The sequence below is a fragment of the Rhinatrema bivittatum genome, chromosome 3, assembly GCF_901001135.1.
Source record: "Rhinatrema bivittatum chromosome 3, aRhiBiv1.1, whole genome shotgun sequence".
Classification (NCBI taxonomy): Eukaryota; Metazoa; Chordata; class Amphibia; order Gymnophiona; family Rhinatrematidae; genus Rhinatrema; species Rhinatrema bivittatum.
The window spans coordinates 563,392,952-563,420,609 of record NC_042617.1 but is presented as its reverse complement, the minus strand read 5'-3'; the positions used below and the strand labels follow the sequence as shown (position 1 = coordinate 563,420,609).

The following is a 27,658-nucleotide window of genomic DNA, read 5'->3' as shown; positions in this document are numbered from 1 at the left end:
GTAACAAGTCACAGTGGCTAATAAGTACCACTTCATGAAAATATCTCTTTGGAGAAAGCTCATGCACCATTAGTTAAAAAAAAAACCAAACAAAAAAAAACCCCAAAAAAAGATTGACAACACACACAAAAAAAAACTAGCAGCAACATCAAAACCAGTTCTTTGGTAGCCCTGGCTTACTGCAATTATGCTCACAAAGTGGCAAAACAAATAAAACAGTATTTTATATGAATCCATATTGTTCCAATCTGGCTCCAGAGGGATAGCACAATATGGTTTGAGTGTGACAATTTTACTTCAGTCTACATAGATTAGAGGCAAAAGATGTCTCATCTTAGGAGATGGGAAGTCCATAAATCTAAGACCATCCTTGAGGAAAAATGTGATATAAGCAGGATAATGGAGGTTGAATATAATTTTCCTTTTTTTATGAACTTTCACAATGACATCATTTTATTTCTTTTCTGCACCAGTTTAGCTGGGACATTTTAAAAAAGCATTTTCATTTTCCTGGCAAAATAAGAATCTAGCCAAGACCAGTCTTGGTCAGCAACAGTGGTTCAGTAAAGAAACCAGTGAACTATTTAAAAAATAAAATCAGTACTCAGGTGTTCTAATTTCAGTTCAGTTAAGCATCATTGTTGGAAGATATTTTATTAAATAAAATCCTTTAGGGATTTTGGAAGACCAGTAAAACAGATTATATATACTCCTGTTGTTTTGCTCTACTAACTTTCCCCTTCAGAAACTTCTTTATGTAACCTCCTGACGGGCACATATAAGGAGACAGCAACTGATATTTGTTTGAGAGCTAAGCACCTGTCCCTTGTGGGGCTCACAAAAAATAAAAATGGTTGAGGAGATATGTAATGGACCTGACATAGAAGAAAGGGTAGTATTTATCAAACTGGCTAGAGAAAGCACAATACACTTTTTTCTCCTCTGTGATCCCTCTGACTATACCCCTCCTTGCCTTCCATGAACAGACGCGCAAGTTATAAAATCAGGTGTACGTGTGTGCGTGCCGGGTAGGGCGCGCACCCTTTTAAAATCTACCCCATATTCTTTAAAATGCTAGTGATATTTTTTTTTTTTGTGTAGTATATTTATTAGTTTTAAAGGGTGGCAATATACAAATACTTGCGAATACCAGTAATGTATATGAACAGTCGCAATATATACTGTGAACAAGCCACAGAGGAAGAAGTGGCAGACAACAGAGTCAACTTATACCAGCAATATTGAAACAGTAAGTTGAAATATAACAGTAAGTTGATATATCTAACAAACATTAGCTAAACAATAAACTTAGCCAAATCTGAGTATGCAAAGTGAATCATGCAAAAAAAAAAAAAATGCACATCAAAACATAATGCAAAAAAAGAAAATAAATAACGTATATGCCCCCCAACCTTTCCCACGTCACCCTCCCATACCTCCCCTTCCCCCTTCTCCCAAGTGTGTACTGATTTTCTATTGTGTGTGGCCGCAGTAACAAATGTGTAAGCTGGAAGGTGCACTATTTGCAACACTACACACTCATGAGGAATAAACAACAAGTGATACAAAGAGAGAATTATTGCCCCTGCACCCAGTCTTGTAATGAAACGTCCGAACAAGCTAAACTGCAACCAACTAACAACTGCAACACCCACTAGGATGTCTTAGGTGTCAGGTATTCTTCTAATGGTTTCCAAGTGTTACTCAGCGCCACCTTTCTTTTTTCAGAAGCATCATGTCCACTTGAATATTCCAATGTGTATAATCGTATCAACAGTTTGAACCATAGTTCATATTTTGGACCCTTTGAGGATACCCAACATGCTAGTATAGATTTTTTCCCTGTCATGCTCACTTTCTGTATAAATTTTAAATTATAGCTATTGAGAGTACCAGCGGATGCCTTATTTACCCCAAAAAGCCATAGCATAGGGTCCATAGGTAGTTGAGAACGGAGCAACTGATTACACATAGTTACAATTTGTCCCCAGAAACTGTTGATCAGCGCACATGACCAAAAGTTATGAATAAAAGAACCTACTTCAGACTGACACTTTGGACACTGTGAGGATGCTGTCATGCCAGCTATATGGGCCATATCTGCCGCCAGATAGAATCGCCTTAGAAATTTGAATTGTAGTTCCCTATATAGCACGTTTTCTGACCACTCAGGCAGCTCTACATAGCAGCGTCTATACTCTTGATAGGTTAATTGGAATGCCGACCATTGTCTCCACTTTGATAAAGCCTTAGCTGTTGTGTCCTGTGCAATCGTAGAATGTAGGGCCTTGTTATATGTAGCTATGCTAGACTTGCCAAGATTTTTAGCTAGAACTATACCATGTAAAGCCCAGAATTGATGGCTAGGGATCAAGTTCCTGCCGTGCACATGTAGAAAGCTCCGCAACTGTGTATAGGCATATTGGTCCGTGGGGGAGAGAAGATAAATTTGTTGCAATTCCGAAAATGTATAGGGGTGTCCTGTCTCTTTAGAAAAGCACTGATATATCCACACCAAACCCTTAGATCTCCATCTATGGAACACCGATAATGCAGCCGCAGAGGGAAAAAGAGCATGGTCACAGATTGATAAAAAAGCATTGGGGTGAGCTGGTAACCCCACCCGTGCACACAGAAAGGCCCATGCCTTCCGGCATGCCTGTATCAGGGGTTGTTGCCCTTTTTGCGTTGACAGGTAAGCTCTCGAAACCTGAAGCAAAGGATTTAAGGTCCTAAGCCCCCACCAAACTTTTAGGAGACCCTGGGGTGTATAGTAAGATAGTTCCCCCTCTATATCCGTTATATGTCTCAATAAACATGCCAAATTATACCAGCGGAGGTTTGGGCAACCCAAGCCTCCTTTTGCCTGAGTTTGCATTAGTGCCTGGAGAGAGATACGCGCCCGGCGCCCATTCCAAATAAATTTCCTAAAGGAAGTGTTTACCGCTCTGCAATCCTTTCTGGTGACCCACAGGGGTGACATTTGCATAATGTATAGCCATCTGGGCAAGATTAACATTTTTATTATCTGTATTCTGCCTGTAATAGAGAGCGGCAGCCCCTGCCATTTCTGAAGTTTATATGCTGTATCCTGTAACAGAGGATCTATATTAAGCCTGTAAAAATTAGTGATGTCTGGCGGTATCCTGACCCCTAAATATTTCATAGCCGTAGTTACCCATTTCAAGGGAAATGATCCCTGCCAAATCGGTTTTACCCGCCCCCCTACGTCTAGAGCCTCTGATTTATCTTTGTTTATATGCAGTCCTGCAAATTTCCCATTTTCCTCTTGTAAGGCCAGTAAAGGTTTTAGCGATTGTTGGGGATTCGTGAGGTATATTAAGATATCATCCGCAAAGGCCGCAATTTTGAATGAATGGGGTTCCTCGACATAGCCTTTGATTTCCGGCGATCCTGCTATTTTCCTTAAGAGAGGGTCGATGGCTAAAATGTATAACAGAGGAGAAAGAGGACAGCCTTGACGTACCCCTCTGTTGATCTGGAAGCCCGCTAGTGATATTTTTGAAGAGAGTTCTTACCACTTCTTCCACAATAAAGTCAATATTTAAATGTGGTAGTCACTTTTTTTTTTATAAGCCTAAGAGGTCTTTGTATTCTTCTGATCTCTTACCTTTTTTAAATTGATTTATTTACCATTCAATTGGCTACCTTTCTAACACACTTTGATTTCAAACTTGAAGTTTGAAGGCAACTATTATTGTGCTGGACAGCCAATGAGTTTCAAAGCACGTTTTGGGTCTTTACCAAACACCATATCAGAAATTCTATAGAGCTTCCTCTCCCCAATTTATCATAGATGGAATCTATGGGCAGCTGTAGTATCTTTGCCAGCAACCCCTTCCCTGGATTATGTATTGGCAGCAGCTCCGGCACAGCACCCACTCCTTTGGTATTGGATTTGTCGCAGGACCTCTTGTGCTGGTGGGAGTTTGCAACTCCCCCAAAATTGTGGCACCCTAGGCCACCGCCTAGTTTGCCTAATGGAAGCACCGGCCCTGCACACACACACACACACCAATTAAACCCTACATTCAGTCTCTGTCTCTCACACACACCCCAGTCATCTCCTTGCCCAGACTCTGTCTCTCACACACACCCCAGTCACCTCCCTGCCCAGACTCTGTCTCCCACACACACCCCAGTCACCTCCTTGCCCAGTCTGTCTCTCACACACACCCCAGTCACCTCCCTGCCCAGACTCTGTCTCTCACACACACCCCAGTCATCTCCTTGCCCAATCTGTCTCTCACACACACCCCAGTCACCTCCCTGCCCAGACTCTGTCTCCCACACACACCCCAGTCACCTCCTTGCCCAGTCTGTCTCCCACACACACCCCAGTCACCTCCTTGCCCAGTCTGTCTCTCTCACACACCCCAGTCACCTCCCTGCCCAGGCTCTGTCTCCCACACACACCCCAGTCACCTCCCTGCCCAGTCTCTGTCTCTCACACACACCCCAGTCACCTCCCTGCCCAGACTAAAAAGTCCTGGGATAGGTGGCGATGCCCTTTCATGAATTGCAAACTGGTTAAAAGACAGGAAACAGAGAGTAGGATTAAATGATCTGTTTTCACTGAGGAAAAAGGTAAATAGTGGAGTGCCTCAGGGATTTGTACTTAGATAGTGCTTTTTAATATATTTATAAATAAACTGGAAAGGGGTATGATGAGTGAGGTGATCAAAATTATTGAGAGAAGTTAAATCACAAGCGGATTGTGTTAAATTGCAGGAGGACCTTGTGTCACTGGAAGGCTGGGTGTCCAAATGGCGATAAAATTTAATGAGGACAAGTGCAAGATGATGTATAAAGGTTAAAATAACCCTTGCTGTAGTTACACAATGTTAGGTTCCATATTAAGAGCTACCATCCATGAAAGAGATCTAGGTGTCATAGAGGATAATGCATTGAAGTCATCGGCTCAGTGTGCTGCAGCAGTCAAAAATCAAACAGGATGTTAAAAATTATTAGGAAGGGAATGGCGGAGAAAACAGTGGATGACATAATGCCTCTATATCGCACCATTGTGAAACCCCACCTTGAATACTGTGTGCAATTCTGGTTGCCGCTTTTTGTTTCTCCTGTCTCGCCTAAGTTCCAACCACAGATACTCCCTCAGGAAACTATCAATTAATTTTAATTACTTACTTTTATATTTTTATTTTAATATCTACTCATTTTAAGAAGCTACTTTGATATGTGAGTCAATTTTTAACTTTGTCTGTTTTTGTTTTATTATGAATGTATACACTGTAAACTATTTTGACTACTCCCCAGTAAAAAAAAGGTATATAAAAATTATTTAAATAAATAAAATATAATTAAACTGGAGAAAGTACAGAGAAGGGAACCAAAATGATAAAGGTGATGGAACGGCTCCCCTATGAGGAAAGGCTTAAGAGGTTAGGGCTGTTCAGCTTGGAGAAGAGACGACTAAATAGGGATATGATAGAGGTTTAAAATATTATGAAAGGAGTAAGGACTTGAATGGGTAAATGTGAATCAGTTATTTACTCTTTCGTATAACACAAGGAGTAGGAGGCACTCCATGAAGTTAGCAAGCAACACATTTAAAACAAATTGGAGAAAATTATTTTTCACTCAATGCACAATTAAACTGTGGAATTCATTGTCAGAGGATGCAGTTAGCATAGCTGAGTTTAAAAAAGGTTTTGATAAGTTCCTGGAGAAGAAATCCATAAATTGCTATCAATCAATAAGGAATAGTTACTGCTTGTTACCAACTTGCCAGGTACTTGTGACTTGGTTTGGTCACTGCTGGAAACAGGATACTGGGCTTGATGTACCCTTGGTCTGACCCAGTATGGCATATCTTATGTTCTTATGCAGAAGGAAACCCACAAATACAGAAGATAAAAACTTGCAATTATTTTCTTTTTAACTCTAGGGGCTGTGTAGGATTATATATCTATGAAGACAGCATTACATCATAACTAGCTTTAAAAATAGTTAAAAATAAAACTACTTAGTAAACATGAAAAAGTATGACTGAAGTTATAAAGTAATATGAAAAAATAAAATAAGTTGTCCTGAGAGAAAGAGCAATAGAGAGGTCTGGAAGGAAAACGTTTTTGTTTTGCTGCTGCCACAAAAGAAAAGTGATATTTGGTCCAGCAGCAGGGCATGATATTTAGCATATGCTAGTAAAAGTTTTGGAAAGCTTGCAACAGCAGCACCCATTCCACCTACCTCCACCCTGGCCCCCCTCCGGGGAACAAACGCAACAATCATGCGATCTTTCAATGTGGTTCCTTGAAAATGCTCTTTCTGGAAGAACTAAACAGTCTCTCTGAATAAGTTTGGGAAACCACACCATGATACTCCAAATCATTAAACTACTACTACTGTAGTTCCTCTCAGATTGCTCCATTTTAGAACATTAAATCCCCGGCAATTATAATCAAATTTTATATAAAAAATTCAAGCTCATTGTCAAATTACTAGCCATGGGTCTGCTCTGATCTTAAGGGCCATAATAGGCCTTCAGGTTGAAGAAATGAAGAACGTCAAATTCTATGCAGTAGACAGAGAGTCATATTTCCTAATATAGCAAGCAGCAATACTATTAGGGGATGCAGTCCTCAAATTTTCATTTTGTTTTATTTCTGTTTTTGAGTGTGTGTGTGTGTGTGGGGGGGGGGGTAGGTATTCATTTGTTTTATGTTTATTTCAGTATAGGCTGTTTGCCAAAAAAACAAACAAACATTAAAACACACCCCTAAAAGACAAAAAAGATGGGACCTCCATAGGTCCCTTTGACTCCCCTTCCGCCATCCATGAAAAACTTACTGGGGCCCTCTCTGGCCACCACTTACCCCCTTCCATGGGGGTACTGGTTAATGAAAAGGGCAGAGGGATGCCCACCTACCTCCTGCCCACCTACCTCCTGCCCTCAGACGTTGCTTGAAAATGGAGCCAGCAACCCTGAGACCGGTACCATGTAGATATCACTATGGTGCAATTCTCAGGGCCAGCTGATGCAATTTTTAAAAGGGACATCAGAGGGTTAGGTGTATGGGCATCCCTTCTGCCCCTTTCACTAACTGTGACTCCCACAGAATGGATTGGTGGGGGCCAGAGAAGTAGCCGGCCTGGCAACATTATTGGAGGAGAGGGGACTGGCTTGGGGAGGTCTCAGGCCACGGCAACTTTTGTGGGGAAAGGGGGTGGTGATTAGAGGGGCCCAGTGAGGTTCACAACTCTGGAAAGTTTGGGGAGACAGAGAACCCAGACCTGGATCCCAGCAACTATTTTGGGAGGGGTGGGACAGAGGGGCCAGGCTCCATGCCCCAGCAGCTTTTTTGCAGGGAGCACTCAGGAAGCTCTGGGGAGGCCCAGGTAGGAGATGGAGGGGCTTAATTTTTTTTTTTTATTGAATAATCTTTATTTTTGAAATAAAAAGGAAACCAACAAAATTTCATTCGCTTTTCTTTTGTTCCATTTTGAAAATGAAATAGAAAATGCCCTTGACATGCCTAACAACTATACAAAGTCCAACAGGAAAAGCAAAGTAGTCTCTGTTGTCCCCCATTATGGATGAAACACTACAAAACACACCTGTTTTTGAAGGCGTTCTGCTTCTGATCTTTCCCTCTGTTCCTTTTCTTCAGCCAGTCTTTGCAGCTGTTCTTCCTTCTCTCGTTGCTGCTCTTCCTCCCTTTGTTTTCTTTCTGCCTCTTCTCGGAGAGCCTTCTCTTCTCGGCGAGCCCTCTCCTCAGCTTTCCTCTGTGCCATTTCCTCCTTTTTCTGCCTGTAGTTATGAAACTGGGGTGATTATACTGTAGCAGTCCTTGAAGAACAACAATATCCTTTCAGGAGAGCAAGATAACCAAATGGCATAACTTTAGCAACAGTGCCCTGGCCAATGAAATAAACGGGCAGATTAAATTCAGCAGGACAACGTTACTAGCTTTCAAGTAGCTACTTCAAAGAAACTTTGTTAGCTAACCTTTGAATGTTCCATTCCACTCATCATTTTATTTACCTTAATTATATCTCTCCTCAACGCATAATTAAGCTCTGAAATTCATTGTCAGAGGATGTGGTGAAAGCTATTAGTGTAGTTGCATTTAAAAAAAAAATGTTGGACATCTTCCAGGAGCAAAAGTGCATAGACCATTATTGAGGTGGAGTTGCAGAAATCCACTGCTTATCCCTGGGATAAGCAGCATTGAATCTATCTATTCTTTGGGATCCTGCCAGGTACTTGTGACCTGGATTGGCCACTGTTGGAAACAGGATATTAGGCCTGAAAGACCTTTTATTTTTCTAATATGTTAAGTAAACCATGTGGGGGTCAATATTGAAAAGCTATCTGTTTATCTAAGTTAGCCGGATAGACATACCCGGCTACCTTAGGTGGGATACTCAGGAACAGGGCTATGCTACTGAATATCCCCATAGAAAACACTACTTAGTTGGATAAGTCTTATAGGTCTAAGTTTAGACTTGCTATTAAGCAGGTCTATCTTAGCTGGATAAATTATCTTCCTAAAGCTGAAAATCATTACTTAGCTAGATAACTTATACAGCTAAATAGCATTGCTCTGATCTGCCCATTGCCTGCTCACAACTTATCCGGCTAAATAGACAGCCAGATAAGTGACTTTTCCAGCTATCTAGAGGCTTCTTATCATAACCGGATATTCAGCAGCTGCTAGATAGCTGGATAAGTCTTATTTATCTGGTTATCTAGTGTTTGAATATCAACCTCAATAAGTGCAAGAAAAGCATTCTAAAAATTAGAGTTATTTATACTTTGTCACCCCAAAGGCCACTTTAGCAATTATCTGCATCTGAAAAGGCAATATTCAAATTCCAATTTCTTTCTGGCATAAAACTGAAGTTCCAATTTCGTTTGTGCTTTGCAATTTCAAAAATTTTGTGGTGTCAAAATCACAAGATGAGTAACGCAGCTGAAAATACAATTTTTACTAATACTACTGATTATACTTTGTGCTGTAACAGGAAAGCTTGGAACGCGTGCAACAGGGGAGGGATTAGAGCGCTTGTGTGTGATGGAAAAAAATGAAACATTTATTTAATTACGTTTATTTATTTAAGCTTTAGAAGTTTAAAATCATATGCTACACTTCAACTCACAGTTTATAAAAAAAAAAGACTGGAAAGTTTGAGGGCCATTGCAATTACATTAAGTAGCTACTAGCACTTTTGTGATGGAAATAACATTCAGTAAAAAAGTAGCAATTTTAGTTCCCAAAGCTGGTCTAGCATGGAGAAAGAACTTAGTCATAAGATATTGTGTATTTGATAGCTTGTACATTTTAGAAGAAAAACAGTTATTTGTCTTTGGTGTCCATTTTTTCCTCAGAAGTTTTATAGTTTGTGATAACTTAATGAAAATATTATTTGAGAGTGATAGAGTTCAGTATTGCTTGCATGAATGCTGGAATATTTACTTGTTTTAGCCAGCCATGTTGGATCTGATGCTGTCATGTCTGCTATTATTTCCTTTCCAAATAAAATATAACTATATAATAAATACATAACTTAGTCAAAAAAATAAAAAAAAAATTCACATTTGGTTCAAAAATCTCATCCTAAAACAATCTAACTTAAAATGGCCCTTCACTGAAAAAAATCTACACAAGGAATGCAAATTTCAGAATAGCTTTCACAAGCTGACATCACCAGAAAACAGAATGGACAGTACCTAGTAATGTCAGAGCAAGAATGAATCACCAGGATCCAATGCATTTTTGCAGATTAAGGATTTTTCAACATTAAAATTACCGGAAATAAGCTGTAAATCAAATAAGCAACAGACCTCTAGGGAGTCTATTTTCCATTGGCCCAGAATGAAATGTATTAGAATTAGGTGATTACTTTGCATATGTAGATCCACACTGGTTACATACAAATTCCTTTTTTTTTTTTTTTTTACCTTTTCTCTTCTTCCTTTTCCTTTCTTTCTTGTTCTTCTCGCTCTCTCTGTTCTCGAGCAAGCCGCCGCTTTTCACTTAGTACTCGTGTGGCTTCCTCTGGGTTGGTAGTACCTGCAGTGGTCTTTGAGGATGCTGAAGGTGTAGGAACAGCAGGTAGTGGGGCTGGAGACAAACCACCAGCTGCTTTCCAAATGTTCAAAAAATAGAAATACATTAAAATATTATATGTTTACATATATTTACTGCACAGTATGATGAGATATATGTCAACGAAATGGAAGCTACTGTTCTGACAAAGAAGAATGCTATTTGCTTTTTTTTATATATACACAATAGCACAGTAGACTACGTACTACACTAAAACAAATTTGCAATTAATTAGAGATGTTATGAAAAACAATTTCACCCAGATGATTAACAATTTCATCGAGAATTACTCTTAAACAGGTTTTTAATTTATCATCGTATCAGATCGGCCTTGACCCTTTTGGTTTTCCATGAGACACTTTTTCTTTTTTTTTTGCAGACAGACATTCCCAAGAAAGACGCCACAAAGGTTTAGCTATCATAACAAGTACTTTGCTTACCTAATGTAAGACACAGGTCAAAATGTGCAGGCATAACTGTCGCCCCCTTTCATCATCCACACTCCACATGCCAAATTGAATTAAAGAAAGACACAGCCATGCAGAAATTTGCTTTATATGAAATTATCATGGCCACAGCATAAGAGAACAAAACAATAGTAAAAATAACAGAAAACAATGCCTATTAACACGTATGATTTATCTATGTCCTTATGAAATTAAACTCTGTGGGGTAACCAGTGCCAAAAGGTTATTTTATAACAAAGGCTGAGATATTTAACCAGATGCCTTTCTTCTGACCCAGCAGTAGAAGCCATTCAGCTGCTGTTTAAGTTATTCTCATCCATTATTTTTGAAAACCCTGATCCATCGAAGTCCAGGATCCTACAAGTTTGTTCTGCTGATAGTATGTTCCCTGTCTTCAAAGCAGTTAACAACGTTGAACTTGCATCATATCAACATTGTCAATACCGGGCTGGTCAAAATAAATAGAATCATTTAAATCATTCTCATACCTTCTGCATTATCACACTCTGCCTGCTGGGCCACCCCTCACTACAGCTTCCTGGTAACAAGACCTCATTTGCTGAAGGGCGACCCCTTGACGAAAGCGCTATGGCCATGCCTCGCTAACTGTGCTTCTGGAGCATCATGCAGATCACTGTTGAATATGTCTAGCTCTATGTCTGATAAACATATCCTGTCTGGATGGAACAAACCGGAACAGCTCTCACTGATCAAGTCGTTGAGTGGCCCTAATAATACCTTGTATGATGGGCATGAACCTGTGCATCCACTTATTGAATTTTTTTTGTTTATCCAGAACTTTGTGAACCATTCATCCCACCACACCTGTGTCTAGGAGTGATTAAAGGACCAAACAATGCACGACTCGGGAAATAAACATGTGCTCGAGCTACAGTCCCTTCTGCATTTTTTGCACTAGTTCCGAACCATGTGCCGACACCAAATCATTACCTTCCAAGTGGAGTTTGTGCATATAAATAGGGCACAAACTCCCATCTCTTGGTGGGGGGCGGGGGGTGTTGCCCTACTCATGTGCAGTATTAAGGGCATCTATTGGTCCCACTTCAGTGTCCTTTCCAAATTAATGAAATCCGATGCATAACCATGCCGAAATTGTCCTTCTGTTAATATGGCTTTTCATTAAAATATTCCTGGGGCCTCCGATACGACTGGTGCCTCTGAGCGCCCCATCTGCCCACAGACATTATTTCTTCCGGTGGAAGAACTAGGGCTGTGGCTATAGTTGTAGCTCCTTTTCTGAATGAGTGGGTGGTGTCATTTTTTCCCCCAATACCTGCTGCTTTTAGCATCATCTGAAGTCCCTGCGTAAACTGCAACAAGACCAGGGGAGCCCACGTTCATGGACCAGCAATACTCTGGGGCAATTGGGTCCATCCCCTTTATCATTTTGGTCACCATTCTCTGTACCTTTTCTAATTCCGCTATATCATTTTTGAGATGCAGTGACTAGAACAGCATACAATACTCAAGGTGCAGTCTCGCTAGGAGAAATACAGAGATATTAATAATATTCTCTGTTTTATTCTCCTTTCCTTTTCTAATAAATCCTAGCATTCTATTTGCTTTCTTGGCCGCTGCTGCACACTGAGCAGAGGATTTCAACATATCCATAATAATGATGATGTGTTAACTCCGAATGTGGAACCTTGCATTGTGTAGTTATAATTTGAATTGCTCTTTCCCATGTGCATCACTTTGCACTTATTCGCATTAAATGTCATCTTCCATTTGGATGCTCAGTCTTCTCAGTCTGGCAAGGTCCCTTCGAAATTTCTCACAATCCTCTTGTCATTTAACAACTTTGAATAATTTTGAATAAACAGCAAATTTGATCATCTCACTCATTTTTCCATCTCTAGGTCATTTTTAAATATGTTAAAAAGTAGTGGTTCCAGTACAGATCCCACAGGCACTCAATTATTCACCTTTCTCCATTGAGAAAATTGACCTATTCTCTGTTTTCTGTCTTTTAACCAATTCTCAATCCAAAATAGAATATTGCCTCCTCCCACGACTTTTTAAATTTCCTTGACCTATTCTCTGTTTTCTGTCTTTTAACCAATTCTCAATCCAAAATAGAATATTGCCTCCTCCCACGACTTTTTAAATTTCCTTAAGAGTCTCTCATGAGGTATTTTGTCAAATGCTTTCTGAAAATCCAGATACAATATTATCAACTGGCTCATCTTTATCCACGCCTTCAGAAACATAACAGATTGATGAGGCAAGATTTCCCTTGGCTAAATACATGTTGGCTTTGTCCTATTAAATTATGTTTGCCTATATGTTCTGTAATTTTGTTCTTTATAAAAATTTTAACCATTTTTCCTGACTGACATCAGGCTCCCTTGCCTGTAGTTTCCTGTATCACCCCTGGAATCCTTTTTAAATACTGGGGTTATGTTTATTACCCTCTGATCTTCAGGTACTATAGCTGATTTTAATGATAGTTTACAGATTGCTAATAGTAGGTTTGCAATTTCATTTTTCAGTTTTCAGCATTTTGGTATTTGCTACTCTTTAATTTGTCAGTTTGCCCTATTACATTTTACAGGTTCATGAGGATTTGTTTCAGTTCCTCTGAATCATCACCTTTAAAAATCACTTCTAGCATGTGTATCTGCCTTACATCATCCTCAGAAAAGACTTAAGCAAAGAATTCAATTAATCTCTCTGCCTTGACCTGTTTTACGTGTCCCATTTTACCTCAATCATCTGGTCCGATTGATTGATTTTTGCTACTGAAGCAACCTTCTTTTCAAATTCTACCTTTGCCTTCTTTATAAATGCTTTGCATCTAACTTGCCAGTGATTATGCTGTTTCCTATTTTCTTCATTTGGAACGCTTCTTCATTTTTGGAAAGATTATTTTTTTTTGGCTAGAACGGCCACTCTCACTTTACCTTTTAACCATCTTAGCTGTCATTTTGGCCTTCCTTCTACTTTTTTTAATGCTTGGAATATATTTGATCTGTGCTGCCAAGATGGTATTTTAAACATCATCCATGCCTCACAGAAATTAAATCTTTGCATTGCCCCTTCAGTTTTTTCCTATTTTTCTCATTTTCTCATAGTCTGTTTTGAAAGTTAAATGCTATCATAGTAGATTTTCTGTGTCTTCCCTCCAGTTATCAAGTCAAATTTTCTCATGTTATCACTATTGCCAATCATCCGCAACACTGTCACCTCTCATACCAAATCAAATGTTGCACTTTGGATTAGGTCTAAAATATCGCCCCCTCTAGTCAATTCTTTTAACCAGCTGCTACATGAAGCAGTCATTTATTTAATCTAGAAATTTTACCTCCTTAGCATGACCTGATGTGACATTTTATCCAGTCAATACTGGGATAACTGAAATTACCCATTATTACTGGGTTACTACTTTTGTTAGCTTCCTTAATTTCTGTTACACTTCATCATCTGTCTGTTCATTCTGGTCAGGTGGATGATACTATACCCCCACTGCTATTATATTCCCCTTCTCATATGGAATTTCTATCCATAAAGATTCTACAACGCATTTTGTTTGTATCTATGCCCTTTTCAACATATAGTCCCACCCCTCCATCAACCTAATCTATTCAATCATTGCGATATAATTTGTATCCTGGTATCATAGTATCTCATGAGTTATCCTTCTTCCACCAGTTCTCTGAGATACCAATTATATCTACCTCTTCCATTCAGTGCTACACATTCTTTTTATTTTTTTAGACTTCTAACATTTGTATACAGACATTTCAAAGTATATTTTTTGTTTGTATTAACAACCTGCTTGTCAGTTGACAGGGGTTATTTAGAATCCTTCTGCTCTGTTTGCTCTTTAAAGGTACCTGGGTTACTTTAGCATTTATTGCAACCTATCAAGATACTTGAACTTCTCTGTTAGTGTCCTTCAAAGATACATCATTACGGACCATGAGCTTCTGAGCGACTGTCAGCTTTCTCCCATCATCTAGTTTAAAAGCTGCTCTATCGCCTTTTTAAAGATTAGAGCCAGATGCCTGTTCCACAGTTCCTAACAAGTTGAAACCCTCTTCCCTGCACCATCATCTCAACCAGTTCTGAAGCTCAGGCTGACTCTGGGATCCTGTGTGTGTGGAATGGGGTACATTTCTGAGAATGCAACTGTGGAGATTCTGGATTTTAGTTTCCTACCTAAGAGCCTAAATTTAGCCTTCAGAACCTCCCTCTACACTGTGCTACGCCATTGGTACTCTCATGTAACATGATAGTTGGCTCTTACCCAGCACTCTCTAAAGCCTTACTTATGTGGTGTGTGAGGTCTGCTATCTTTGCACCAGGCAGGCAATTTACCAAGTGATCCTCAATCCCACCAGTCACCCAGCTATCCACATTTCTAATGATCAAAACACCCACTATAATAGCCATCCTAACCCTTCCTTCCTGGCCAAAAGGCCCTGGAGAGACATCTTCATGAGAGAGAGAAAAAGGCATCACCTGAAGCACAGGGCCTAACTACAGGATCACTTTCTGCCACACCAAGGTGATTGTCTCCTGCCAGGTGACCTTACTTCTCCAAAGCAACACAAAGCATGCTTGACTGAAGTTAGGGCCGCTTTACTAGGTCCCTGAAGGTCTCCTCTATATAACTCTCTGTCTGCCTCAGCATCTCCAGATCTGCCACCCTGGCCTTCAGATATCAGACTCATTCTCTGAGAGCCAGGGGTTCTTTGCACTGGATGCACACGTACAACACCTCACCAACAGGGAGCTAATCATACATGTGACATTTGCGCAAAAGACTGGACAGACCCCAGCTCACTGCATCTTAATTTTATTAAGTTGCTAAAGTTTTAAAGCTCATTATGGAGTAGGTAAGTCTCTCAATTTAAGGAGTTTAAAATTACTTAGTGTCTTTTAAAATTTAAGGTTTTTAATTTGTTAACTAGGTGACATGTTAGTTTGTGTCTTTTAGTTGGTGTCTTTTAAAATCTAAGGAGTTAATTTTAAAAGGAATTACATGTGTAAATGTAATATACTATCATAGCAATTAAAAAAAACATTTACATGCGTAAAGTCCACTTACACGTGAATATCCTATGGATAATTCAATGGCATAAATTGTAGCAATTTTCAAAAGTCCACTTATATTGGTAAAGTGCATTTAATGTGTAAAACCTATTAAGCATGCAAATGCTTTTTAAAATCAGGCCCTAAGGTATTTAAAACTGATAATTAGATGATTTATGTTAATCACTAAAATCAGGGTTAATTATATATTATTCAAAATCGCTAATTGACTCCTATTTTGAAGATTTTCCTCCTAATTGGGAGAAGAAGTTATCTATTTAATAAAAAAAGAGCCTGGGGTGGGTGGGAATAACACTAGTGACTAGTTGCCCACAAACCAGTACTCTTACTTTTTTAGATCAAGTCCGCAGTCTTTGCAAACTCACAATTCTATTACTTAAAAACAAATATTAACTTACTAGCTCACCAACGGGCCGATACAAATGTGGGTTAACAGTGCGCTCCGCTGGAGCGCACTGTTAACCCACATTTGGACGCGCGTTTTCGATGCGCTGGCTTTACCCCTTATTCAGTAAGGGGTAATAGCGCGCCGAAAACGCGCATCCAACCCCCCCAAAAATAATAGCGCCTGCAACATGCAAATGCACGTTGATGGCCCTATTAGTTATGTCCGCACAATTCAGAAAGTAAAATGTGCAGCCAAGCCGCACATTTTACTTTCAGAAATTAGCGCCTACCCAAAGGTAGGCGTTAATTTCTCTCGGCACCGGGAAAGTGCACAGAAAAGCAGCAAAAACTGCTTTTCTGTACACCCTCCGACTTAATATCATGGCGATATTAAGTCGGAGGTCCCAAAAGTTACACATAGTTCAAAATTTAAAAAAAAAAATAAATTTAAAAAGGGCCCGCGGCTTGAAAACCGGACGCTCAATTTTGCCAGCGTCCGGTTTCCGAAACCGTGGCTGTCAGCGGGTTTGAGAACCGACGCCGGCAAAATTGAGCATTGGCTGTCAAACTTGCTGACAGCCGCCGCTCCTGTCCAAAAAGAGGCACTAGGGACGCGCTAATGTCCCTAGCGCCTCTTTTTACCGCGGGCCCTAATTTAAATAAATTAATTTACTGAATCGCGTGCACAGGAGAGTGCCTGTGCGTGCATTGGGCGAGCTGGTGCTCGCCCGCTCTCCCACAATTTTTACTTTATCGGTCTGCAAATTAGCTGAAAGCCTGTTATCTCTAAATGCTCATAATTCTTAACAATGGCAATGATATATTAACTTATACAAGCTCACAAATTAACCCAAATAACCATTTCTAAACACGCCCAATCCTTAACACTTGCAAAAAAAAATACTAGCTTTAAAAACGAAGACACAATAAACACAGCCAGTAATAGTTTAACCCTTTCAAGATTTTAAATTTTTTTTTAATAGATTTTAAGAATTTTTTCCCAGCAAGTCTAACTTACCACAAGCAGAAGAAACTTCTACAGTCAGTAGGAGATTAAAAAGCCCATCAGGTTGCATTTGTCAAAGTAGTGCTCCTCTTTGAACCTAAAACCCAGCATGTGAAATAAGTCTGGGTACACCAATAGCAGGAGGAAGGCGAGCTCAGTGTCGGCCTTTGCCAAATGTGTGTGGCTGTTGAGGGTATAAATGATAGCTATGGTCTGATAAAGGGAAGCATATTGAACCACACATAAACAAAGCTATATGTGGTCATTTACTGATCCGCCCTCCGGGTAAAAAAGATTGTGACTAAGCCAAAAGTTACTCGGCTCCTTCTTTGGTATTTCCCCAGGAGGAATATCATCATGGTTTGGAATAGGAAGGGGGTGCAAAAAGGCCACCTATCCTCCCCAGCAAAATCTCTCGTTCAATCTTTTTCTTTGCCAAGGACTCATGATGTTGGATAGATAATGAATTATGAACCACAACTGACTGCATCAGGGGCAGGGGTCGCTCCCAGAACTCTCTATAACGTAACCTTGCGTGAAACCCAGATTTATTTCATCTGCCTGCACTCTGCTCGGGTAGAGATTTAACCATGGGTTCATGGCCTCCATGTTATTGGGAATGGGGGCTAGGCCCATCGCTGCCTCATGATGATTGTTTGATGTGTTGCCTTCGATCTTTGGATACCTTCTATATTGTGTCACTGGGAGGGTTGCCAACTGGCTCCAGATTTTCAGGACAAGTTGATCCAGTCCTGATTTTACTCCACTGCATTGTTCTGATTTCCCTATTGCATTCCCTAAAAAAGGCAAGATAATAAATTCCTGCATGCAGAGGAGTAAAACTAGGACTAGATCAACTGGTCCTGAAAATCTGGAGTTAGTTGGCAACTCTAGTCACAGGGTGGGTTGCTCCAAAGTTAACACATACATGCTGAAACCTGCAAAAGGCCTATGTGCAGTGCCCAGCACTGAACTATCTGCAAGAGTCACACCTCCTCGATGCAAAACTTGCACCCCTATCCCTAAAACCAATGGCCCATGCATGGTCATCTAGCCAAATTTCGACTACTTGATGTCTCCACCATATTGTGCTATTCACAGAACATGGGCTTGCTCACCGGCATGACCATATTGTAGGTCTGGGTCTGCTATGCACGGTTCTGCCCACCCATCCCCCAATCTCCTTTTCCTCCTCCTGTATCTCCTCTCCCAAGCTCCCCCTACCCCCATTCACCCCTCCCTCCTACTCCCACTTTTCCAGGGAGAGGGGCATCTTTCTACTCCCCATGTTGTGGCCTTGCTCTCTTAAGCAGTGGTCTAGCTGAAGGGATCTTTAATGGTCATACTTGAGATCAGCTGCCATAAAGACAAGCAACTGGAATTACCAGATTGTGCCTGGCAAAAATCAGTGTTCTCCATTCATTTTGAGTTTGGAGTTGTGCCTTTGAGCAACAGCATAATCAAACATGAGTGTCACACTTGGCACATGTGTTACAGATTCACCATCACTGGCTGTCTTAACCAATACATCTAAGGACTCTGTGCTTAGCACCCAGCATGAAAATAATAAATGTGACATCTGCATTGGAACAAAGCTTACGTACAAGTTGTTTTATATGATAGCTTTACATTTATTAATTTTAGATTTTTATATTCCATGACTGTATATTACAGCAACTCCATGATTCACATAGAAGTATGACAGCAGAAAAAGGCTATATGGCCCATCAAGTCTGCCCAGCCATCTTATTTATGTAATTCTTACAAATCCTATTACTCCCTCAGAGATCCCCTGCATTTATCCCATGTTTCATTGAATTCGGATACCATTTTTGCCTCCTCCACCTCCACTAAGAGGTCATTCCATGCATTCACTACCCTCTCTGTATAGAAATATTTCCTTAGATTACTCCTGAGTCTACCCTCTTTCACCCTCCTCCCATGAAACCTTGTTCTACAGCCTCCTTTCCATTGAAAGAGGCTAGCCTTCTGTGCAGGGAAACCTCTGAGATATTTAAATATCTCTATCATATCTCCCCTATCTCACCTTTCCTCTAGGTATACATGTTTAGATCTTTAACTTTATCCCCATATACCTTAGAACTAAGACCATTAGCATTTTAGTAGCCATCCTCTGGACCGACTCCAACCAGTTTATATCCTTTTGAAAGTGCAATCTCCAGAATTGTACATAGTATTCCAAGTGAGGTCTCACCAAGGACCTGTACAGAGGCAATAACACCTACGTTTTCCTGCTAACCATTCCTCTCCCTATGCAGCCAAGCATCTTTCTGGCTTTTGCTATCACTTTATCCACCTGTTTGCCTAACTTAAGATCATCAGATACAATCATCCTCAGACCCCGCTCCTCTCTTGTGCTTGGAATAATTTAGCCTCCAATTTGGGCTTCTCCCTTGGTTTTTTGAATCCTAAATGCATTACTCTGCATTTTTTAGTATTAAATCTTAGGTGTCAGTTTCTAGACTATTCCTCAAGCTTTGCTAGATACCTCCTCACATTTTTCACACCTTCTAGGCTGTCTACTCTGTTGCAGATTTTGGTATCGTCGGCAAAAAGACAAACCTTTCCCAATAATTTTTCCACTATGTTGCTCACAAGTCCCATGATTGATCCCCAAGGCATGCCATTATTTTATTTATTTATGATTTTATATACCGATGTTCATTTCAAAAAGAGATGTCACATCGGTTTACAATAAGGTACAATAGGTAATTCACTATCCCCTAAAAGGGCTTACAATCTAAAATTTTTGTACCTGAGGCTAAGAGATTACAAAAATAAAATCATCAAAATCAAAGTTCTTAACAATTAAGCAAAAGGTATAACAAGGAGCATATTAAACAAATAACACAAAGGGTGCACAAAGGGGAGTGCCCCTTTGTTGCACCCCTTCGGCGAGCGGCGCCTGCTGGCTTGGCGCCTTTCAATCTGCCCGGATCCGTTTGCGATGATGTCAGGGGAGGGGGCGGGTCTCAGAATCATGGCTTTCCCGACAGAAATCTCTCCTCAGTTTCAAAGGCAGTTTTTTCAATTTTTTTTTGTCTTTTTACCTTGGATGTTAGCTGTTACAAGGTGATCATCACTGGTGGGTAGCCCTCCCCATCACAAGCGCCTGCTGGCTTGGCGCCTTTCAAACTGCCCGGATCCGTTTGCGATGATGTCAGGGGAGGGGGCAGGTCTCAGAATCATGGCTTTCCCCACAGAAATCTCTCCTCAGTTTCAAAGGCAGTTTTTTCAATTTTTTTAGTAACAACCCTTCCCTCTTCTCAGAATAAACTCTATTTATCACTACCCTTTTGTCATTTCCCACTAGGCCAGTTTCTAACACAGTCAGTCACTCTAGGTTCCATACCAAAGACACTCAATTTATTTATAAGTTTCCTATATGGAACCATGTCAAAGGTCTTATTGAAATCCAAGTACACTACATCTAGCACTCTTCCTTGATCCAACTCTCTGGTCACCCAATCAAAGAAATTGATCAGATTCATCTGACAAGATTTACCTCTAGTAAAACTATGTTGACTTGGATCTTGCAATCCATCAGATTACAGAAACTGCACTATCCCTTTTTTTTAAAGCAGCAAATCCATTAATTTGCTCACCACAGAGGTCAGACTAACTGGCCCATAGTTCTCAGACTTCTTCAACTTCCACTTTTATGACTAGGAACATTTGCCCCTCACTAGTCCTCCAGAACTGCTCCTGACTTTAAAGAAGCAATGAAAACATCAGCCAGTGGAGCTGACAGGACTTTTCTAAGTTCCCTCAATATCTTCGAATACATTCCATCCGGCCCCATTGCCTTTAATTTTAGATATCTCCTCAAGAACTCGCTGTTCTGAAAACAGGAAAATTGATTCTTACCTGCTAATTTTCATTACTGTAGTACCACAGATCAGTCCAGACTCGTGGGTTTTGCAACCCTGCCAGCAGATGGAGACAGAGAAAGTTTTACGTGACCCTGGACATAACTTAGTGTGCCACAACTTAGTGTGCCACCTGCAGTCCCTCAGTATTGACCTTAACCCAAGCCAAGATGAAAGCATCACTAAGTAAATTTAAATGAAAACCTCCAACAATTCTGCACTATATATAACTAACAGAACAAGCAGAAGGCTCTCCTCCTACCACGTGGGTGGGTCTTTGGACTGATCTATGGTACTACAGGAACAAACATTAGCAGGTAAGAACCAATTTTCCTTTCCCTGTATGTACCCAGATCAGTCCAGACTCCTGGGATGTACCTAAGCTCCCTCAAACTAGGTGAGACCCTGAAAGTTCCCCTCACAGAACATACTTATCAAGATTCATGGAAGATGGAGCTCAGACATCCAAACAATAATGCCTGGCGAAAGTGTGTAGCAAACTCCAAGTAGCTCTGCAAATCTCTTGTGGAGACACTTGTTCGTACTCTGCCCAAGAGGTTGCCTTAGAATGTGACAAGTGAGCCCTTAATCCCTTAGGCACAGGGCAACCCTTAGAAATATAAGTGCCCCGATTGCCTCCTTCAGCCATTGCGTGATTGTAAGATTTGATGCTTTACCTAATTTCTTTGGACCGCTACAGAGTACAAAGAGATGATCTGACGTATGTAAATCATTAGTACCCTTCAGATAATTCAACAAGGCCCATTGAACATCTAAGAGTCTAAGCTCCTTTGCATGAGGCAAGGACGACTCCAAATCTGGAAAGGCTAGAAACTCCACTGTTTGACTAAGTTGGAATGCTGAAACCACCTTTGGCAGAAATGATGGCACCAAACATAATGATACCCCTGAATCCGAGATGTGCAGAAAAGGATCCTGATATGACAAAACCTAAATCTCTTAGATTCTCCTGGCTGAACAAATAGCCACTAGAAAGACTACCTTAAGCGTCACATCCTTTAATGTTGCCCTTCATGGGATTCAAACAGAGTTTCACATATTCCCCGAAGTATCAGATTAAGATTCCAAGGTGGCCAAATCTTCCGCACAGGAGTATGCAAATTCTTAACCCCTCAATGGAACCTCACAACATACAGATGAGCCGACTGAGGATACCCCTGCACCTTACCCCGGAGACAGCCCAAGGCCGCTATACTTGGACTCTTAAAGAGATAAAGACCAGACCTTTGATCAAAACCTTCTTGCAGAAAAGCCAAGATATGCGACACAGTGGTATGAACCAGCTGCACTCCGTTAGTCAAACACCAGGACTCAAAGACCCTCCAAACTTGAATATACGCTAAAGATGTAGAAGGTTGCCTGGCCTACAAGAAGATGGTAATAACAACTTCAGAATATCCCCTGCGTCTCAATCTTCTCCTCTCAAAAGCCAAGCCATCAGACAGAAGTAAGCTGCCTGATCTGAACATATTGGGCCCTGAGAGCGAACCTCCGACAGACAATGGCCCGAGAGTGGGAGATTGCTCCCGGAACCTCCATTGGACCACCAGGTACTTTAGGAAAGTTTTGGGGGTGTCAGGAGGGTGGGGGATTCTAAATAATTAGATTTAAAGGATCAGGGTGGGGTTTTTCTTTTTGGATCGGGATAGTCGAAAAAAAAAGCGGTCAGAACTGCAGGAAACGAAGATTTCCCGCAGTTCTACGAACCCGATACCAGAAGCGATTCTGGAAACAACTCACATCTCTACTCAATAGTCCACAAGACTCTTCATAATCAAAATATACACTGGCTAAACAACTCCCTACACTTCCATACCCCAAATAGACATACCAGATCCACCCACACCGGCACCTTACATATCCTTGCACCTAAACTCACACATCTAATCTTCACCAGAGACAGAGCTTTTCTCATTGCTGGCCCCTCTCCCTGGAACTCGATGCCCCCTGATCTACGACTAGAGCCCTGCACTCAGAAATTTAAAAAGAAATTAAAGACATGGCTCTTCAAGCAGGCTTTCACTTAACATCCCCCCCCCCCTCTCGTTCTTCTGCCATTAACAACTTTAAGCCTCCTGCACATAGTTTCCTTTTAATTTAATTTTAATGTTAATTTTAAATTTCTTAATTACCTCTTTATTGTTTCACGTTCCTTGCCCTATTATTTTTCTCCCCTCTATTTCTTATCTATCTAAGACTCTAAGACTTTAACTTTCTTCTTTATATTGTTGGATGCAACTTGATTATATTGTTTTATGCAACTTTCTTCTCCTCTTTTTCCCACTCATTCTTGCTATCTGTTAATTATAAACCGATGTGATGTACAAATGAACTTCGGTATATAAAAGCTAGCTATAAGTAAATAAATAAAGTATCAGCTCCAAATCCTTTCTGGACAGGCGTTTCCCCTTAAACAGAAGGGCTACTAGCTGAGGTTTTAACCAAACATCTGCCAACCAATTCTGTAGCCACAGTAATCTCCTAACTGACACTGTAGACATCATGATCCTGGAAGAAGTCTGGATCAGGTCATATAGAGCATCCACCCTTAAGCCACATCTTCTTCCAAGCATTCTGCCTGCTGCACTGCCGGTCCCGATAAAGCCTGCAACTCCTGCAATTGCTGAACCCAATGCAGAGAAGCCCTCTGCATGAAACTACTACAAACTGCAGCTCATATGCCCAGTGCTGAAACCTCAAAAATCCTTTTGAAATGAAGTTCCAATTTGCAATCTTGCACATCCCTTACAGCGTCCGACTCCACCGGAATGGTGGTCTTCTTAGTGACCGCTGACACCACTTTAGGCAGTGCTAGCAGTTCCAAGGTCTCCTCTGGTAAAGGAAAAAGCTTTGCCATTGCTATGTCAACTCTTAACCCAGACTCTGCAGTGTCGGCATCGGTGTAGGCACTGGCATCGGTGGGAGCGCCAGTATCGACATCGGTGAGGGCACCGATGGTCGATGGTCCTGTAATGCTTGCAGCACCGCTTGGCGGATAAATCCGCTCAATTCCTCTGTGTTAGCTGGTGCAGGCAGAGCAGCTACACGTGGTGGTGGTGGAGGTGTTATCGGTCCTTCCACAGGGCCCTGTGGAGGTTCGATGGCTGGTACATCAGGAGGAGGTGAGCGCCTCGGCATCGAAGGCCTCTGTATTTCCTGAAAACGAGGCCGTTTGGTGATCGATTTCTCTGGGGATAGTAGAGCCTCCGGAATCGATGGATGTCAATGCTTCAGTCGATGTTCCACTGCTGACCTCGTCGATGTCACGGATGGGGTCAGCAATGAACGATCCCCTGAACCTTCCGGACGACGTTTTTTGAGAATTAGACGTTTTGAAACTCCGGCCAGAGATGTTTGAGTGGACGTCGATGGAGAAAGTAAAAGTTTAGGTGGAACAAGTGTTTCATCTTTTCTTGTCGGGCCTTTCGACCCTTCACGGTCATTTCGGCACACTTTGGGCAGGATGGTACATCGTGTGTTTGGCCCAAACAAAGTACACACTCGAGGTGTGGATCTGTAATGGACATGGTCCGATTACAACTGGGACATTTTTTGAATCCCGTGGCCATATTTCCCTCGACAGCTGTCGATGAAAATGAGAAGAAAAATATTTTTACTCAAAAGAGTCAAAATGAGACAAAAATTACTCACTGGCCGGTGGTAACGCGGGAGACCCTGATATGGAAGAGAAATAGTTGCTTTTAAATCTGATTTTTTTTGTCAGAAATGTATGTGAGAAAACTCACAAAGGCTCCTGTTCCGCGATGCCAAAAGCAGCACGGAAAAACGAAGACTGAAGGGAGACCCCTGTGGCTGAGAATATCATGGCAAGCTGGGCATACTCAGTGGGCTCAGAGTGCCAGTCTTGAAACTTTGACAGAAAGTTTTCCGCAATAGGGCTCCATCAATGACGTCACCCATATGTGAGGACTAGCATCCTGCTTGTCCTGGGATAAAAGCGTACTTCCCTGCTTCCTTCCTCCTCCGGGCTGCAGTGTGGAGCTGTTGGTGGGTTGCAAGGCTGTCTCATGGGAGATGAAGGATCTGGACCACCAGATATCTACCCCATGGGATTTAGGTGCAAGCCACCAGTAAGCATCACCAACCCCTGCTCGTTCATCTCAAACCAGGGAGAATGCCCCCACCAGGACCTGGGAGGATCCACTTCTAGCCTTTGCTTCTCTTGCTGTTTTTTTTTCTCTCCAGACTGCAGGTTTGCACCATCTACCATCTGCTGAAGACAGAGAAATACTGAGGGAATGCTGGTGGTGCACTAGGATTTTGTATAAATGTCAGTAAAACTTTCTGTCTCCATCTGCTGACAGGGATGCAAAACAGAGTCTGGACTCATCTGGGTATGTACAGGGAACAATTGAATTTAATCTCATTTCTAATCTTATCTGTGTTTGTTTTATGTGGTCTTGCTCCAGGCCCTTCCAATGTGAACATCGAACAGAAATATTTGCTAAGCAATGTTGCCTTTCTGCTCATCAGCTTCTACATATTCATCCCTTTCACTTTTCAGTCTCACTGAGCCACTTTTGAACTTCTTTCTATCACTAAACTATTTAAAGAAAGTCTTGTCATCCTGTTTTACCATATTTTCTATTTTTTTCCATTTGAATTTTTGCATTCCTGACTACTTTCCCAGCTTCTCTTAGCCTTTCCAGATATTGTTGCCTGTCTCCCACTTTCTGTGATCTCTTGTATTTTATGAATGCTAACCTTTTCTCCCTTAACCTTACTTCTTTAGAAAAACACATTGGTCTCTTTTCCTCTTTTCTTTATTTACTTTCCTAACAAAAAGTTAGTTACCTAGAGATGGCGGCGTAGGCAGACGTATAGTCCCTAAGCTCCGATACTGCATTTTTTTTTCCTTGCTAAAGATGCCAGCTAAACGGAAAGGCAAGCTCCGCACTTACCCCTCTGAAGCGGAGCTTATGGCCGCACAGCGTTTGATAACTTCCTATGCGTCTGCAAAGGTGTTCGAGACGGGTGGAGCGATCTCCGCTGAGGGAGCCATCGAGGAAGCGCTGGTTTCCCCTGGAGAAGTTACCTTGAGCCCCCCCGGATCCTCGCAAGCCCGATATTTTAATTTCTCCCGAACCCCCGATGGCAGCTGAGACACAGACCCATGAGGTAGCTGTGATTGGCTCAGCAGAGGGAGGTCAAAGGGCGGAAGACACCGAAGAACCGCAACAGGACTCTGAGATTTCTGGAGCAGCAGGGGCAGAAAATTTGTTTTCTGTACCCCCAGTATCTACCCCAATTTGGGAGGGGGTTACCGAGTCACTGAGAGGAGAGACTTCGACGATAATTAGGGGAGAAAGTCAACTGGATGGAATATCGCTGGTGTTGAAAATGGGTGAGTTGATTTCAAGACCCCTTTTTCAAATGCCTGTTAAGCCGGATACAATAACTTTAGAGACAATATGGGATACAATGGCGGCGTTGGTGAAATCGATCAGCAACTTCCAGGATAATTTGGAGATAGCAGAGCAAAAATTGGAAGTTTGTGAAAATCAGCTGGAAGAAATAAAGCCAAGGCTGGGTGCAGTCGAGGCAGAAATGAAGAAAAACCAAGAGTGTAATATGAGGATTATAAAGGATATTAGTTTGGTATCAAAAAGATTGGAGCATCTGGAAAATTTTTCTAGACATTTGAATCTAAGATTTTTAAACTTTCCTAAAATGGTTGGCGAGCTTCCATTTATTACATTAAAAAAGTATTTTGTTGAAATTCTGAAATTTCAAGAGGGAGAAATCCCTCTAGTAAATAAATTGTATTTTCTTCCAGTGTTAAACAAGAATAGAAATGGTATGCAGCTGAATGTAAATGAAGGGAACTTGACTAGGTTCTTAGAAGATTCTGCAATGGAATATTATGAGACAGCTACCCTAATGGTATCCTTTATATCTGAAAAAGATCTATCAGAGATTATGAAGCGTTACTTTAAGAATATCGAATTTCAGTTTAGGGGGGCACAAATATGTGTATTCCCAGACTATGCTCCTGTTACTCAAAACAGGAGACGTGAGTTTCTTGCATTGAGACCTCAAGTTTTAGCTTTAGGTTTTTTGTATATTTTAAAATATCCATGCAAATGCATTGTTAAATCTGCAAAAGATATTTATGCTTTCCATTATCCTGAACAGTTGAAATCTTTCTTAAACGCAAGGAGAGTAATTAGTCTCTCCAATGTATAGCCATAACATCAAGTTTTGGATCATAAATTAGATAACACCTTTTTTTCTACGTTAAGCTTGTCACATGCATTTTTTTTTCTAAAAAATTCTTCCTTTAAATTTCTGCCTCCATTCCTAAGTTTCTTAGTGAAATACAATATGTAAATGTTGGAAGTCAGATATGACTGTTTCTTTGTGTTAATTGGGATTTGGATGAAAATATTGTATTCTTTACCTTTTTCTGTAAGTAAGTGATAGCTTGCTGTGAAAATTTGAAATTATAAAAAAAAAAAAATTAAAAAAAAAAAAAAGTTAGTTACCTTTATATTTCCTTTAGGTTTCCCATTGCTCTTCTACTTCCCCTAAATTTCCAAACCAACTGACGATCTTTAGGTACTCCCCTATTTTAACAAAATTAGTTTTCCTGAATGTAGGACCATTGCCTTTGAATGAACCTTCATCTCTTGTTCTCTAATACTGAGCCACATGATCCGGTGATCACTGGATCCCAGATCATCAACTACAACG

General features: G+C 40.9%; 1 protein-coding gene across 6 annotated transcripts in view; it reads right to left on the bottom strand.

The window, feature by feature from the left end:
* MAP7 (microtubule associated protein 7) overlaps positions 1 to 27,658 on the bottom strand; it is a 297,916-nt gene that overhangs the window by 13,198 nt on the left and 257,060 nt on the right. For 5 of the 6 annotated variants that reach the window (XM_029596499.1, XM_029596495.1, XM_029596493.1 and 2 more), the window contains exons 11-12: positions 9,947 to 10,130; positions 7,600 to 7,792 (exon numbers count right to left, since the gene is read on the bottom strand). In XM_029596499.1, coding sequence (XP_029452359.1) covers positions 7,600 to 7,792; positions 9,947 to 10,130 — 377 coding nt within the window. The remainder of the gene's footprint in view (positions 1 to 7,599; positions 7,793 to 9,946; positions 10,131 to 27,658) is intronic. The other variant, XM_029596494.1, reaches the window with a different exon arrangement.